General features: G+C 33.2%; 2 protein-coding genes across 2 annotated transcripts in view; both read right to left on the bottom strand.

Annotated features, from left to right (window-relative positions):
* Window positions 1-12118, bottom strand: part of LOC148957000 (PEX5-related protein-like) — a 282607-nt gene that overhangs the window by 113989 nt on the left and 156500 nt on the right. The gene's annotated exons all lie outside the window — the stretch shown is intronic.
* Window positions 1-12118, bottom strand: part of LOC148957001 (gamma-aminobutyric acid receptor subunit beta-3-like) — a 94871-nt gene that overhangs the window by 31250 nt on the left and 51503 nt on the right. Inside the window, exon 2 of the mRNA XM_089097213.1 lies at window positions 307-477. Within this exon, the coding sequence (XP_088953339.1) occupies window positions 307-477 (171 nt within the window). The remainder of the gene's footprint in view (window positions 1-306; window positions 478-12118) is intronic.

Below are 12118 nucleotides of genomic sequence, written 5' to 3'. Positions count from 1 at the left end.
AAAGACCCACCAACAATCTCGGAATGACCACCAACAATCTCAGTAAAGAACCACCAACAATCTTGGAATGGGGGGGGAGATAATCGTTTTGTTCTAAAATGGATATGTTTAGTACATTCTTGAATTGCCCATTCCCGAGATCGCAAATATCTCCCGAGAATTTCGGATTGGATTTTTAGCTCTTAGAAAAAATGAAATAAAACAACTACAGATTAAATTATAAAACTATCTCCGCTGAGGCCTACACATCGCATCACTGTAACAAATAAGAATGTCTTGATAAAAAAAATGAAATAGAAAAGATACCTTATTTCTGTTCAATGATGCTCGCAGAGCAAAGCAAGTACTTCTTAACTTTCTTCGAAAGAATGACTCTTGGGTGTCCATGACGTCACCTAATACAACGTTAACTAGTGCGTATTCCATCAAAGAAAAGAAGACAAATATAGTACAGCCGGACATGAAAATATCGATTGCCTAAAAGTAAATGAATGAATTAATGAAATGAATGAATGAATGAAAAAGCAAATGAATGAAATGAATGAATGGCCTAAAAGTAAATGAATGAACGCAATTTCTTTTACACAAGACTTTGCACTCCAAACGAGGTTGAGACAAGGCTTTAACCATTTTTATTTCACCCTGACTACTTCAAAACCCCCTTATTTAGACGTCTAAACAAACTTTTGGTCAATTCAAAATAAAATTTAGCAATGAACGATTTGTTTAGCGTTAATTTTGGGAATTAGCTAATTCCAAACCCACTCATAAGGAGAAAAAGCGAAAGGAAAACAGTAGGCTACGAATACATACAGTGTGGAGCTATCTAACGTGTATGGAGCTATCTCACGTTTGTGTATCATACAGAGGAGTGAACTCTCACAACAAACAGTCTGTTTGTTCTTTCCGACTTTCTTTAGTCTTTTTTTTTACTCCGATAGCCTGTTCTGACCTCCTTTCATCCCCTCCGAAATTCTTAGCTCCACAAGGCACTTACACAAGGGTGAAACTTTGCAAACGATGTGAGTTAAAGGTAAAGACATGTTGATAAAAAAAGGTTTTCCTACAGTAGTTTACTAGTAGTTTACTTCCTACTAGTATTTCGAATATATAAGCAGTAAAATAAGGTTTTGAACTTCCCCATGTATCCAAACAACTATGAAAAACAGTTGGCCTAAGCATAGCCAAAAAAAAGAAAAAAAGAAGCTGGATATGCAAGATTGTAGTTAGTAACTATAAGTGACCATGAACTCAAATATAAAGAACTTCATATCAAATAAATTATTACAAAGTAATCCCAGCCAATTAGGCTCATCAGAGAAATACACAATGCCCATTATAGGTATGGGTGCTTTAAATACCTGACCCAGGCATAGTGCTGTTTCTTCTAGAAGGTAATAAGTATGTTATCCTTAAGACAAATGAACCTTATAAAATACATGCATATTAATATAATTATCGAGAATTTCAAAGAAAATACAAACAAAAATAATTTTTATTATTAATTTTTTTTTATTTTTTTATTTTTCAAAATTTTTTTTTTATTATCTTTTTAGCCGCAAACCAGTGAATGGACAAAGAAATGTGAAACAGACCCATTATACAGAACCGAAGCGTAGCATAGAGCACATATTATGTTATTGGGTGTTAGGAAGTCGCTGTAAAATTTTGAAAATGCTCCGAGCCACCACAGCTACAGTTGAATAAAATACCAAAAATTAAAAAAACTAAGCGAAATTATAAGAAAATATACCTTAATATTCTTAGACCTTTTTTCATATTTAATTAAGGCATTAGGATACCTTAAAATCCTTTTGTGAACCTAAGCATGACCTGACAGCAATAAAGAAAAAGAAACCATTACTGAACTTACCAAGATGAGTAGCTATCTAGAATGTGTGGATTGACGGTGAAATTTGACTGAAAAGGCAGTGAAATTTGACGTCAGTTTCGCTGGTAACTTTGTTTATCAAAGTGGATGATACCATGGGGATCTTTGGTAGACACTGTTTACCAAAACACTGTGATGCGTACTTAGTAAACACTGTTTATTTGTGTAAACAATGTTTACCCAAATAAGTTTCAAACACTGTTTACCACAAACAAACTAAGTGAAATTAAAAAAAAATATATATATATACCTTAATATTTTTAGGAAATCCTTGCGCATTTACTTAAGGCAATACGGAGCCTTAAAATCATTTTGTGAACCTCAGCACCGGCTGACAGTACTAAAGAAAAAAAAACCTACTACCTAACTTATCCAGGTGACTAGCTGTTATCATGGGCTATCTGGAACTTGTGGTTTGATAGTGAAATTTAACTTAAAAGGCAATAAATTTCGACATCGGTTTTGTTCATGACATTGTCAATCAAAAAGAATGATACCACGGGGATCTTCCAAGAAAAGATTGGGGTAAAAATATGGAACCAATTGACAAAATATGTCGTGCTAAGCTAAAGTACCAAGAACGCTGAAAATGAAATCTGATTTTCTGAATTGGTTTAGTAGAAGCTTTCCATTATTCTGAAGCATTAGCAAAATCTGGAATCAATTTTTTCATGAAAAATGCCTCCATATGCGGTTTTTGATAATAACGCGCACCAGAAATAGTAATATGGGAGGAAATCAACAAAAATTAATCTAAAACATGGGGCACCAAACATCTAAATAACATAGAAGGTATGTTTTTTGAAGATTTAGTTGTCTTAGGGAATCGAATTACTGTTCATATTTGTGTTTTTACAGTCAAAAAGTGTTGTCAAATTTCGCCAGTTAGTTTCACTTATTTGTTTCATGGTTCAAAGTGGCAGTACTAACGAAAATGTGGTGCCACCTTAAAAACTTCATTTTTTCAAAATAACCAAAACAAAAATGTTCAAAATCGCGGTTTTCAGGTTCAGAGATGGGTCATCTTGGGGTCATCTTCATACCTTCAAAAGCCACAAGTGCTATCCAGTTCCATCACGCCTTGAACCTTTATTTTATTTTCAATGTCCTTGTATTTTAGAAGAACATATTTTATTGGCTCTGTCCGTTTACCACTATGTTCTTTGGATTTTAATATGGTTAAATCTTTGTTTCCTTTTATTAAAGGGGTTTTATGACCACTTTTCTCTCTTACACTTACGATTCCAGAGAGGACCTTTTGATATCAGCATTACTTACATAGTGTCTTTGTCGCCTTTTTTTGCTTTCTTTTCTTTTTACAAGCAACCGGAAATAACAGTAGAAACAGTAAAAAAAAATAACAATAAAAAACATTAATAACATTTAAAAATTACATGTTAGTTTTCAACTCTTCTTGCATATTTGTGACTTGTAAAATAAAGCTTTTATAATTGTCACAGACAAATATTCCCAAAAAAATTGGTTCCAATTTAAATAGTTCAAGGGAATATGCTTTCTTCTGTCCTAATTTCCAAAGTTTTCTAATGTAGAAAACACAAAGGCTTGGAAACTGGAAATTTATGCCAGTAATTGTTAGCTATTCTCAAAGTTTATTTGCATAATGAACCTAGAAAGCCGACATTAGAACATTTCTTTGATGAAAGTTTGAAGAGGTACTTGCAACGTTACAGAAAAACTTTCACATCTTTTGAAAGCAAGTTTCATATAATTAAATCCTCTAATTCAAGTATCGTTAACAGTAATCTAGAAACAATATAAAGTGCAATTTAAGATAAAGATAACAAGAAACTTAGACAAATAATTAGGAAGCTTCACAAAATGAATGCTAAGGGCTATAGCTTTGTTGTTTTGTTTTTGAAGAATCTAGGATTAACGTTTCTTTTTTGACCAAAATGAAATTAATTTTATAAAACACGAAACATGATTGGTATTCTAAGAAATACAATATGAACTTTAGAGCATAAAATAAAAAAAATATACGAAAAATATAACTTAATATTGAATCATAAACATATTTTAGGGGATTAAAAAACGAATATCGACATGTTTTGGGCTCTAAGAATAGCAGAAAAATAAAAGAAAAAGCTTTTTAATAATCTCTTTTTTATTGACAAAATAAGAAGCTGCTTTCTAATCTCAAATGATGGGTTCACTTCTGACTTGGAGACATTGCTTAACTGGGTCAAGCCCTGCTTGTTCAATTTATTGAAAGATATGCAGCTAACTTACATTTTCTTTTAGTCAAATAAACATTGGCTTCTCTTGAGAATTAATCTATGAATTAATAAATTATTAATCTAATCTTTAGATTAGATTAGCTGGTTAATCCAGGGATTTTTCTTAGGGTATATTTTATTCATTTGTATGGGGTGTTATTTATTCCACAGAAAGAAAAACAACAACTATATAATCATTAAACACGTTTCATACCCATTACTTCATATATTTCGTAACTTTATAGCATAAAACTTTTAAGCTATGGTTTTAGATCTTTCAAACAAATTAAACGGGCTTGAACTGTCTGTCCAGGAAATGTAAGGAATTATAGAGATGGTAGAGTATATGACCATTTAGTTGCCAAAAAATTAAACATAAAACAAATTAATCTTCCTCCAAGTCTATCAAAACCTTGTTTAAAAGCTAATCATTAAATAACAATAGTGTTTCTTCTTTTTTGCTTCTAGAGAACATCCGAGTAACTGGCATTTTTAAAACCTAACTTAGCATAGCCCTGTGGAGTTATTTCAAATAGACATAATTTCTTTTTTCACCTGATCTTCCCTACAAATCAATGTTTGCACTTTAATATTATTTAACTAGTTGCAATGACTAATACTACTACTACTACTACTACTACTACTAACCTCTCACTGCAGCACCCAGCCGCCTGAGGCCAACACAGCTACGCACGCTCCTCCTCCGCCCCAATCTATTCAAAGACGTTTTTTTACACCCGCCCACGAAGTTCCCATCTGTACAGTATGGCAAACCTTGCAATATTGCAAAAAAACTTGCAAATTTCCTATTTTAGCAATTGAGATAAACGAGCACTTGAAAAAGGCAAGTTTGAGTTTGAGTTATTGTAGGTTTCTATCTCTTCTGATATTAATTTTAATATGGATTTTACTTTTCTTTAGAAAATATCTTTTTCGGAAAGTTTTTTTTAAATTAATAATATTAAGCTCCATTCACATTTATGCTTAGGCGGATATCAATGTGTGGCTATCATCCCAGTGGACCAACGAGGGCTACTTATAAAAAAGGAATCAAATTGTGATTGATTGGAAATAATTATATCTAAACATTGATGTCTGGCTAAGTATGCACGTCCATTTTTTTATTTACTCATAATGATGTATTATTCATGGAAGTCTTAGAAATTTTTTATGCTATAACAACGAAAGAGAAACTCTTTAAAATTATTTTTCGCAGTAAATTGCAAATTTCGTTCTTGCCTTTAGAAGGTTTAGGGGATTGGAGGTGACCGCACTCCTATTAATGATATTTCCAATTTGTTGTAAGATTGGCTAGATTAAGCTTTTTAGTTTCTGTCCGATCTGACACGCATTTTCTGTTCTATCTTAATTGCGTTCTGTTCTGACACTTAGAACACAACAACAAAATGATTTCACAAGGCTTATCATGGGTTACATATAAGAGCTCTTGCAAATAATAGTGACCCCCCTCTGAAATCCTGTAAAAGACTTGAGTTACTTTCTCAATTTACTAAAAAAGAACGGTATTTCGAAAAGTGTGGTTTTATTCGTTAAAACATAAATTGACAAAATAAGAAATTATCGCAACAATCAAGACTACAAAAACAAAAAAAATATTACAGAATGATTATATATGTGAAATTCAGTTTAATTTTGTTAATATATAAGGACTTTTCTTTACAAAGATTTTCTTTTTGATTCTATGTTATTCCAAAATCTAGCAACCTATCTAGCAAATCTAGCAAATATCTATAAACTATCTAGATATAGCAAATCTTAAAAAGAAATATTGACGTGTTTCAAAGGAATAGTTTCTTTTTGTTGAGAAAATATTTTTAATTGACGGGTCAAAATAAATCATTTACCAATTAAATGTATATACAGTTGAAAGGAATCTTTTTTGAAACAAAAAATATATAGAAGAATATTTTATAGGTACGCGACAAATAAAACTACATTGTTTGTTTTATAATTGAAATATAAAACATTCATATATTCGTCTACAATAATACCTGATATCTTTACGTTTGTCGCGGTTGACATTTTAGTTTCTGTTTCTTTTAGGTTCCCACGAGCCCCGTCCCCCTGGATACAGCCTTGGATGTAAGGATCTTGTCATTTTGGTGCAAGTTACAGCTGTCGATTTGTCAGAAAATATTGTGTTTCATAGGCAATTTTTGCCTTAACACGTCCATTTTATGATTACCGTTTATAAGACAAAGGTAGTTTCAGTTATTTTGAATGAGGTAAACTTAGGTAATTTAGGTGTTTACTTTGGCTACTTTAATTAGTTTCCACTATGTCGGTTGGCGCATAAGGTGACAACAGTGCCTCTCCATAACGACCTCTGAAGAACTTGTGGCCACTTGTACCCGCCGTTTTAATCTCTCCAGACAACGACCAAGCGACGTTTTTTGTCGTTCATGTCCTTGGTGTTTGATACTAAGGTATTTTAGGTATTGATTGATACTAAGTTTTGCCTGTATTAGGTTTCATTTATTAACTAATACAAATTTCTACCACTACTACTACTACTAACCACCCAACGCAGCACCAAGCCGACTGCGGCCAACACAGCTACGCACGCTTCTTCTCCATCCTAATCCATTCTTAACATACATCTTCACGCCCTCTCAGGAAGTTCCAATTTCCTCTAAACCTTTCCTTACGATATCCTCCCACTCCAACCGGGGACGACATGCTTTCCTTTTAGCCCTAGACGGTTGGCCGAATATGGACAATCTTTAGCAATCTGTTATTCTTCATCCTCAAAATGTGCTCTAGCCATCTGATTAAACCACACTTTTTGTGAAGCCTACTGTTTAAAATATTGTCAGTCAGTCAGGTACCTAAAACAATCCATAGGTAATTTCTCTGGATAACATCTAACAAATCTTCCTTCGTTTTTCGGAGTGCTCATGCTTCAGAACCATATTTGACCACTGTCATCACTGTAGCTTTAAATATTCTAATCATGGTTAGCAGATTTATCTTCCTATTCTTCCAAACTTTTTTCAACTTTGAAAAAATAACCCAGGCCTTGGCTATTGTACTTTTAACATCTTCACTGTACCCAACGTCTTAGCTAATAATATAAAAAAAGTTTTTTTAACTGAAAGTAAGGAGCGACATTAAAACTTAAAACGAACAGAAATTATTCCGTTTATGAAAGGGGCTGCCCCTCTTCAACGCCTCGCTCTTTATGTTAAGTTTTTATTGTTTTAAAAAATAGAGTTGTGAGAAAGTTTCAAACTTCAGCGTAAAGAACGGGGCGTTGAGGAGGAAACAGCATCATTCATATACGGAATAATTTCTGTTCGTTTTAATTTTTAATGTCGCTCCTTAATTTCAGTTAAAATTTTTTTTTATTTAATTTCTCATCGTATTTTAAATAATGCTGGGGAATGCTTCATGAAAAATTTCCTTCGCCCGTGAAAAATTACTCCATGGAAATATCCTCCCACGTAACCTTCTCCCCCCCCCCCCCACCAGAAAAATTCCCTCTGAAAATGTCTGTATACTTCCCAATAACCAATACTATATGTAAACAATGGGCAAAAGTTTACAACTTGCAGCTCTTCCCCCGGGGACTGCGGGGGATTACTTCATCCTCAAAGACAGTTATTAGATTTTTAGACTATGTTGAACAAAATGGCTATCTTAAAAATTTTGATCGAGTGACTTTGGGAAAAATGAGCATGGGAGGGGGCCTAGTTTCCCTCCAATTGTTTTGGTCACTTAAAAAGGACACCAGAACTTTTAATTCCCGTTTGAATAAGCCCTTTCGCGATATTCTAGGACCCCTGGGTCGATACGATCACCCCTGGAAAGAAAAAGAAAACAAAAAAAAAACAAATAAACTTGCATCCGTGATCTTTCTTCTGGCAAAGAATGCAAAATTCCACATTTTTGCAGATAGGAGCTCGAAACCTCTATAGTACGGTGCTCTGATACGCTGAATCTGATGGTGTCATTCATTAAGATTCTATGACTTTTAGGGGTGTTTTCCCCTTTTTTCGAAAATAAGGCAAATTTTCTTAGGCTCGTTACTTTTGATAGGTACAACTAAACTTGATAAAACTTATATATTTGAAATCAGAATAAAAATTCAATTCTTTTGATGTATCTATTGGTATCAAAATTCTGTTATTAGAGTTTTGGTTACTATTGAAACGGGTCACTCCTTACTTACAGCTCGTTACCATGAACTGTTTGATATGGTCCTGTAGAAAATTAACAGCTATTATAAATAATATCATGGTATAAATAGCGCAATTATAGAAATTGTTTGCAAATAGTATATAAAAAACAAACGCACTTAGTAATACTATTTTTTCGAATCATATATGTGGTTATTATTGGTTAAAAAAGACCGTTTAGACCGTTCAGTGTTTTATAGTTGAAAAGCAATGTGACGACAAAATTCTTCTAGATTGGAAGGGCTTTTTTCTGCAGTTCTTATTAAAATCACAAAATTAGCTATTAAGCTAGTATGAAATCACATATCAATCCTTAAAGCCCTTAACCCTTAAGATGTTTTATCATTGTCACCGTTAATAAGTGTCAGAGAGCTCTTAAAGTATACCTGAAAAGTTGAAATGTTTCAGCTAGTGCTTGCACTCACCTAATACTTATTGTCCTTAACATTTTAATTGAGTATATTAATCATGGATTTACTGTTTTTATTTTCATTTTAAATCGTATATAAATCTATCCAAACACTGAAATGATTTGCTTTTCAGTAACATTTGATTCAAGCCGTGAGATTTCACTAAATGGTAGGGAAATAACCAGAGGATACGAATGCAGCCTGACTCAGCCGTGTCAGCCCGCAATGGCTTGCATATACGGCAGATGTTTCAACGCAGAAGAGTTTGTTGGACCTTTCCCTCCCTTATCGGGAGAGCATGCTTATATTGACGTAGTGAAAACCGACGGAGTAAATATTGAAGAAGAACCCCGATATGTTCCCGATTTGAATAAAATGAGAAATCAGGATCCGTTTGACATGTTTGAGTCAAGAATTCACTCAACTGGGATTGTTAGGTTTAATGAAACCGGCCCACAAGACCGCCAAAGCCGAATTGACGCAATGGGTTCGATCATTCGTGGCGGTGCCTTCAATCCAAAACCAAACGCATCACAAACCCCAGAACAGCGTGCAACCCGCCAAAGACTACTACTAGACATTTGGGAGTCCCAACGTCAGGAATTCGTCTTTGCCTAAAGAAGTAAAACGGCTCTGCAGGTTCTTGAAAAGAGATGATATGATACAGAGTTTGGTGAGAGAAGGAGACAGGCACTTTGGGGAGAAGCAGAAGCAGTGCCTTAATTACCTTTTTGAATGATACCCCTTGTTTGCAGATCATTAGGCCTTTCCACTAAGGATAGCCAACTTTTTTGTACTTTTTGAACCTAGTTCACCGTTTTCTAGCTTTTCAGTGTTTGCCTGGTTCCACGTTTTGTTTCTTTTTTCTCTTTGGCTGGTTTGGAATATTTTTAAATAAACGATGTATTAGTTGATTTTTTTTTTTGGTTATGTTTTAACAAGGTAATCAGTTATCATTAGAACAAATTTAAATATGACCAAAATATTTGTTTGTATTGTAGCCTTCATTTTTTTTTGCAAAAGTAATCGGTTAAGAACTGGTTAGGGGACAGCGCCTTTATACTTTTTGAAAGTATATTTTAAAAAATAAGTCTTTGATCAATTCTTTACCCTTACGACTACATCTTGCTCAAAACCTTATTAAATGGCGTGATTATATAAAATAGTCAAATACAATATATCTTTTTCAGAATATAAAAAGTTTGTAAAACTATAAGAGTAGTAGTTTCTGAGTAACGTTGTATAGTCCATTTTCCCACTGCGGTATATTCTTTTATACTCTTGTGATTCTTCAATAGAATATATCAAATTTAAACACGAAACGAAAACATGATCCACTTTCTTGATTGATTCAGGACGATCTTTGCATGATTTGATAGCTGAGATTTAGCTTTATCCACTTACTAAAGGACGTTTTTACTTTGCTTGGAGTTTTTTTTTTCTTTTTTTTGTGAAAATTCTTTGAGCACATATCGTAGCAAATGTTGTAATTGTGGCTCAGTAAAGGGATTGGGAAACTTGTGGCTCTGGAAAGGGAAAATAGGAAGTAAAATTATAGCAGTGTCTTGTTCTATCAGTGCAAGTCACAGCTGCAGGACTATCAAAAAATTGCACGTTTTACAGGGAATATAAACCTTAAAAAGCATGAAATATACGCTACTAACTGAAAATGTTTCATTTACCGTTCGCCATTCGAAGCATTTGATATGCAGATTATATTATTTAAGATAAGTACAAATAAATAATCCATTTCATTCACGAAGAAGTGTAAGTACAAACAAAGTTATTTTTTCTACTTTTCGTTCCACGTATCATATTTGAGATATAAGATGCAATTTGAATCAAACTATATTGAGATATGATAGCTCAGATCTTGTGCTATCCATTTACTACTACAACTACTAATAACGACTCACGGCAGCACCAAGCCGCCTCTGGCCTACACAGCTACAAATGGTCATCCTTCATCCCAATCTATTCAAAGTTCCCATTTCCCGAAAATCTTTCCTTACTACATCCTCCCACCCCATTCGGAGACACCCCGATTTTTTCTTTGGCCCTAGTTGGTAGGTAGACAAGGAAAGAATCTACCTACTGACAGATATATCTGAAACTTGCTTTGATTGTTCTTTATTTCAAATTAATAAAAAAAAAATTGCAGAAAATACGTTTTTTTAAAAAAAAGTAAAGAAGTCTATTAACCAAAAATGAAGAAAAATAGAATCAAACAAACAACCAAACATACAATTGTCACAAATCAGTATCAATAAATAAATCAAACCCAAAACAAACAGAAATTAAAATAAGTCAAACTAAAAAAGAACAGGAATTAATCTGAGTAGGGTTCTAAACCTTATACTTTCTAAAAGCCAGAATATAATTTGTACTTTACTGAAGAAAATTCAAATGAATTTACTGAAAAAAATGTGCATTGTGAGTTTAATATATATATTTGCTGATACTTATTCCTTAAAATCTTAATTAATTTTTGATTTCTTTAAGTTATAAAATTGAAAACATTTAAAAAGAATTTTTTCACTTAAGTACAAATAATATTCTGGCTTTTAGAAAGCATAGGGTTTATAACCCTACTCAGATTAATTTCTGCTCGTTTTGAGTTTGACTTATTTTAATTTCTGTTTGTTTTGGGTTTTATGATCATATATTTTCATAATCATAAATGTATGATTTTACCCTTCTCATCATTGTGACCTCTTTTTCACCATACTATCTAAAGGCAACTATTCTGACACAAAATGATGAGCTGAGCCCCAAAATCCAATTAACCTGATGTAATGTCTAGTAGAAAACCGTTTCATATTCATCAATACGCACTTTTTTATTTTCATTCGACATATTTCTTTTAGCACTTATTGTCCCCATGTTCGTCGATTGTTTGTAAAAAAAAAAATAAGTGGGCTAATAAATTAAGGTTTACTCGTTTCGAAGACCAGTTAAGGCACAGAAGGCAGCTACACCACTTTCATGACCTTCGTATGCAATAAATTATATCTACGCTTTGTTCAAGTGATTTCTCGGATAAAGCCGTAAGCTATTCTGGATTTGTAAGAATATCTTCATTTGGTATTTTTGCTGAAAAACACAGTTTATTGATATTTCATGGAAAATCAGAAAAAGTAACAAAATCGTTCAACACCCCTAGAACCTGAAAAATAAAATTTACCCCCCTCCCCAACGTACATTTTGACGAATTTAAGTCCCTGGAAATCTGTCAGGTTCAATGAAAAACAGAAGGATAGGTAGAGGTGCTACAAGCTTAATTCAAATATTGTCAACTTGACAAGCTAAGCCTCTGAAAGCAGGCTTAAAGCAACTTTAAAACCTTGTAGTGAAAAAAAATTGTTACTCTATAAATTGGGG

Source organism: Artemia sp. Qi Xiang Cuo, chromosome 1, assembly GCF_049724085.1.
Source record: "Artemia sp. Qi Xiang Cuo chromosome 1, ASM4972408v1, whole genome shotgun sequence".
Lineage (NCBI taxonomy): Eukaryota > Metazoa > Arthropoda > Branchiopoda > Anostraca > Artemiidae > Artemia > Artemia sp. Qi Xiang Cuo.
The sequence above is the reverse complement of the archived record's forward strand: the minus strand, read 5'-3'. Positions and strand labels throughout refer to the sequence as shown.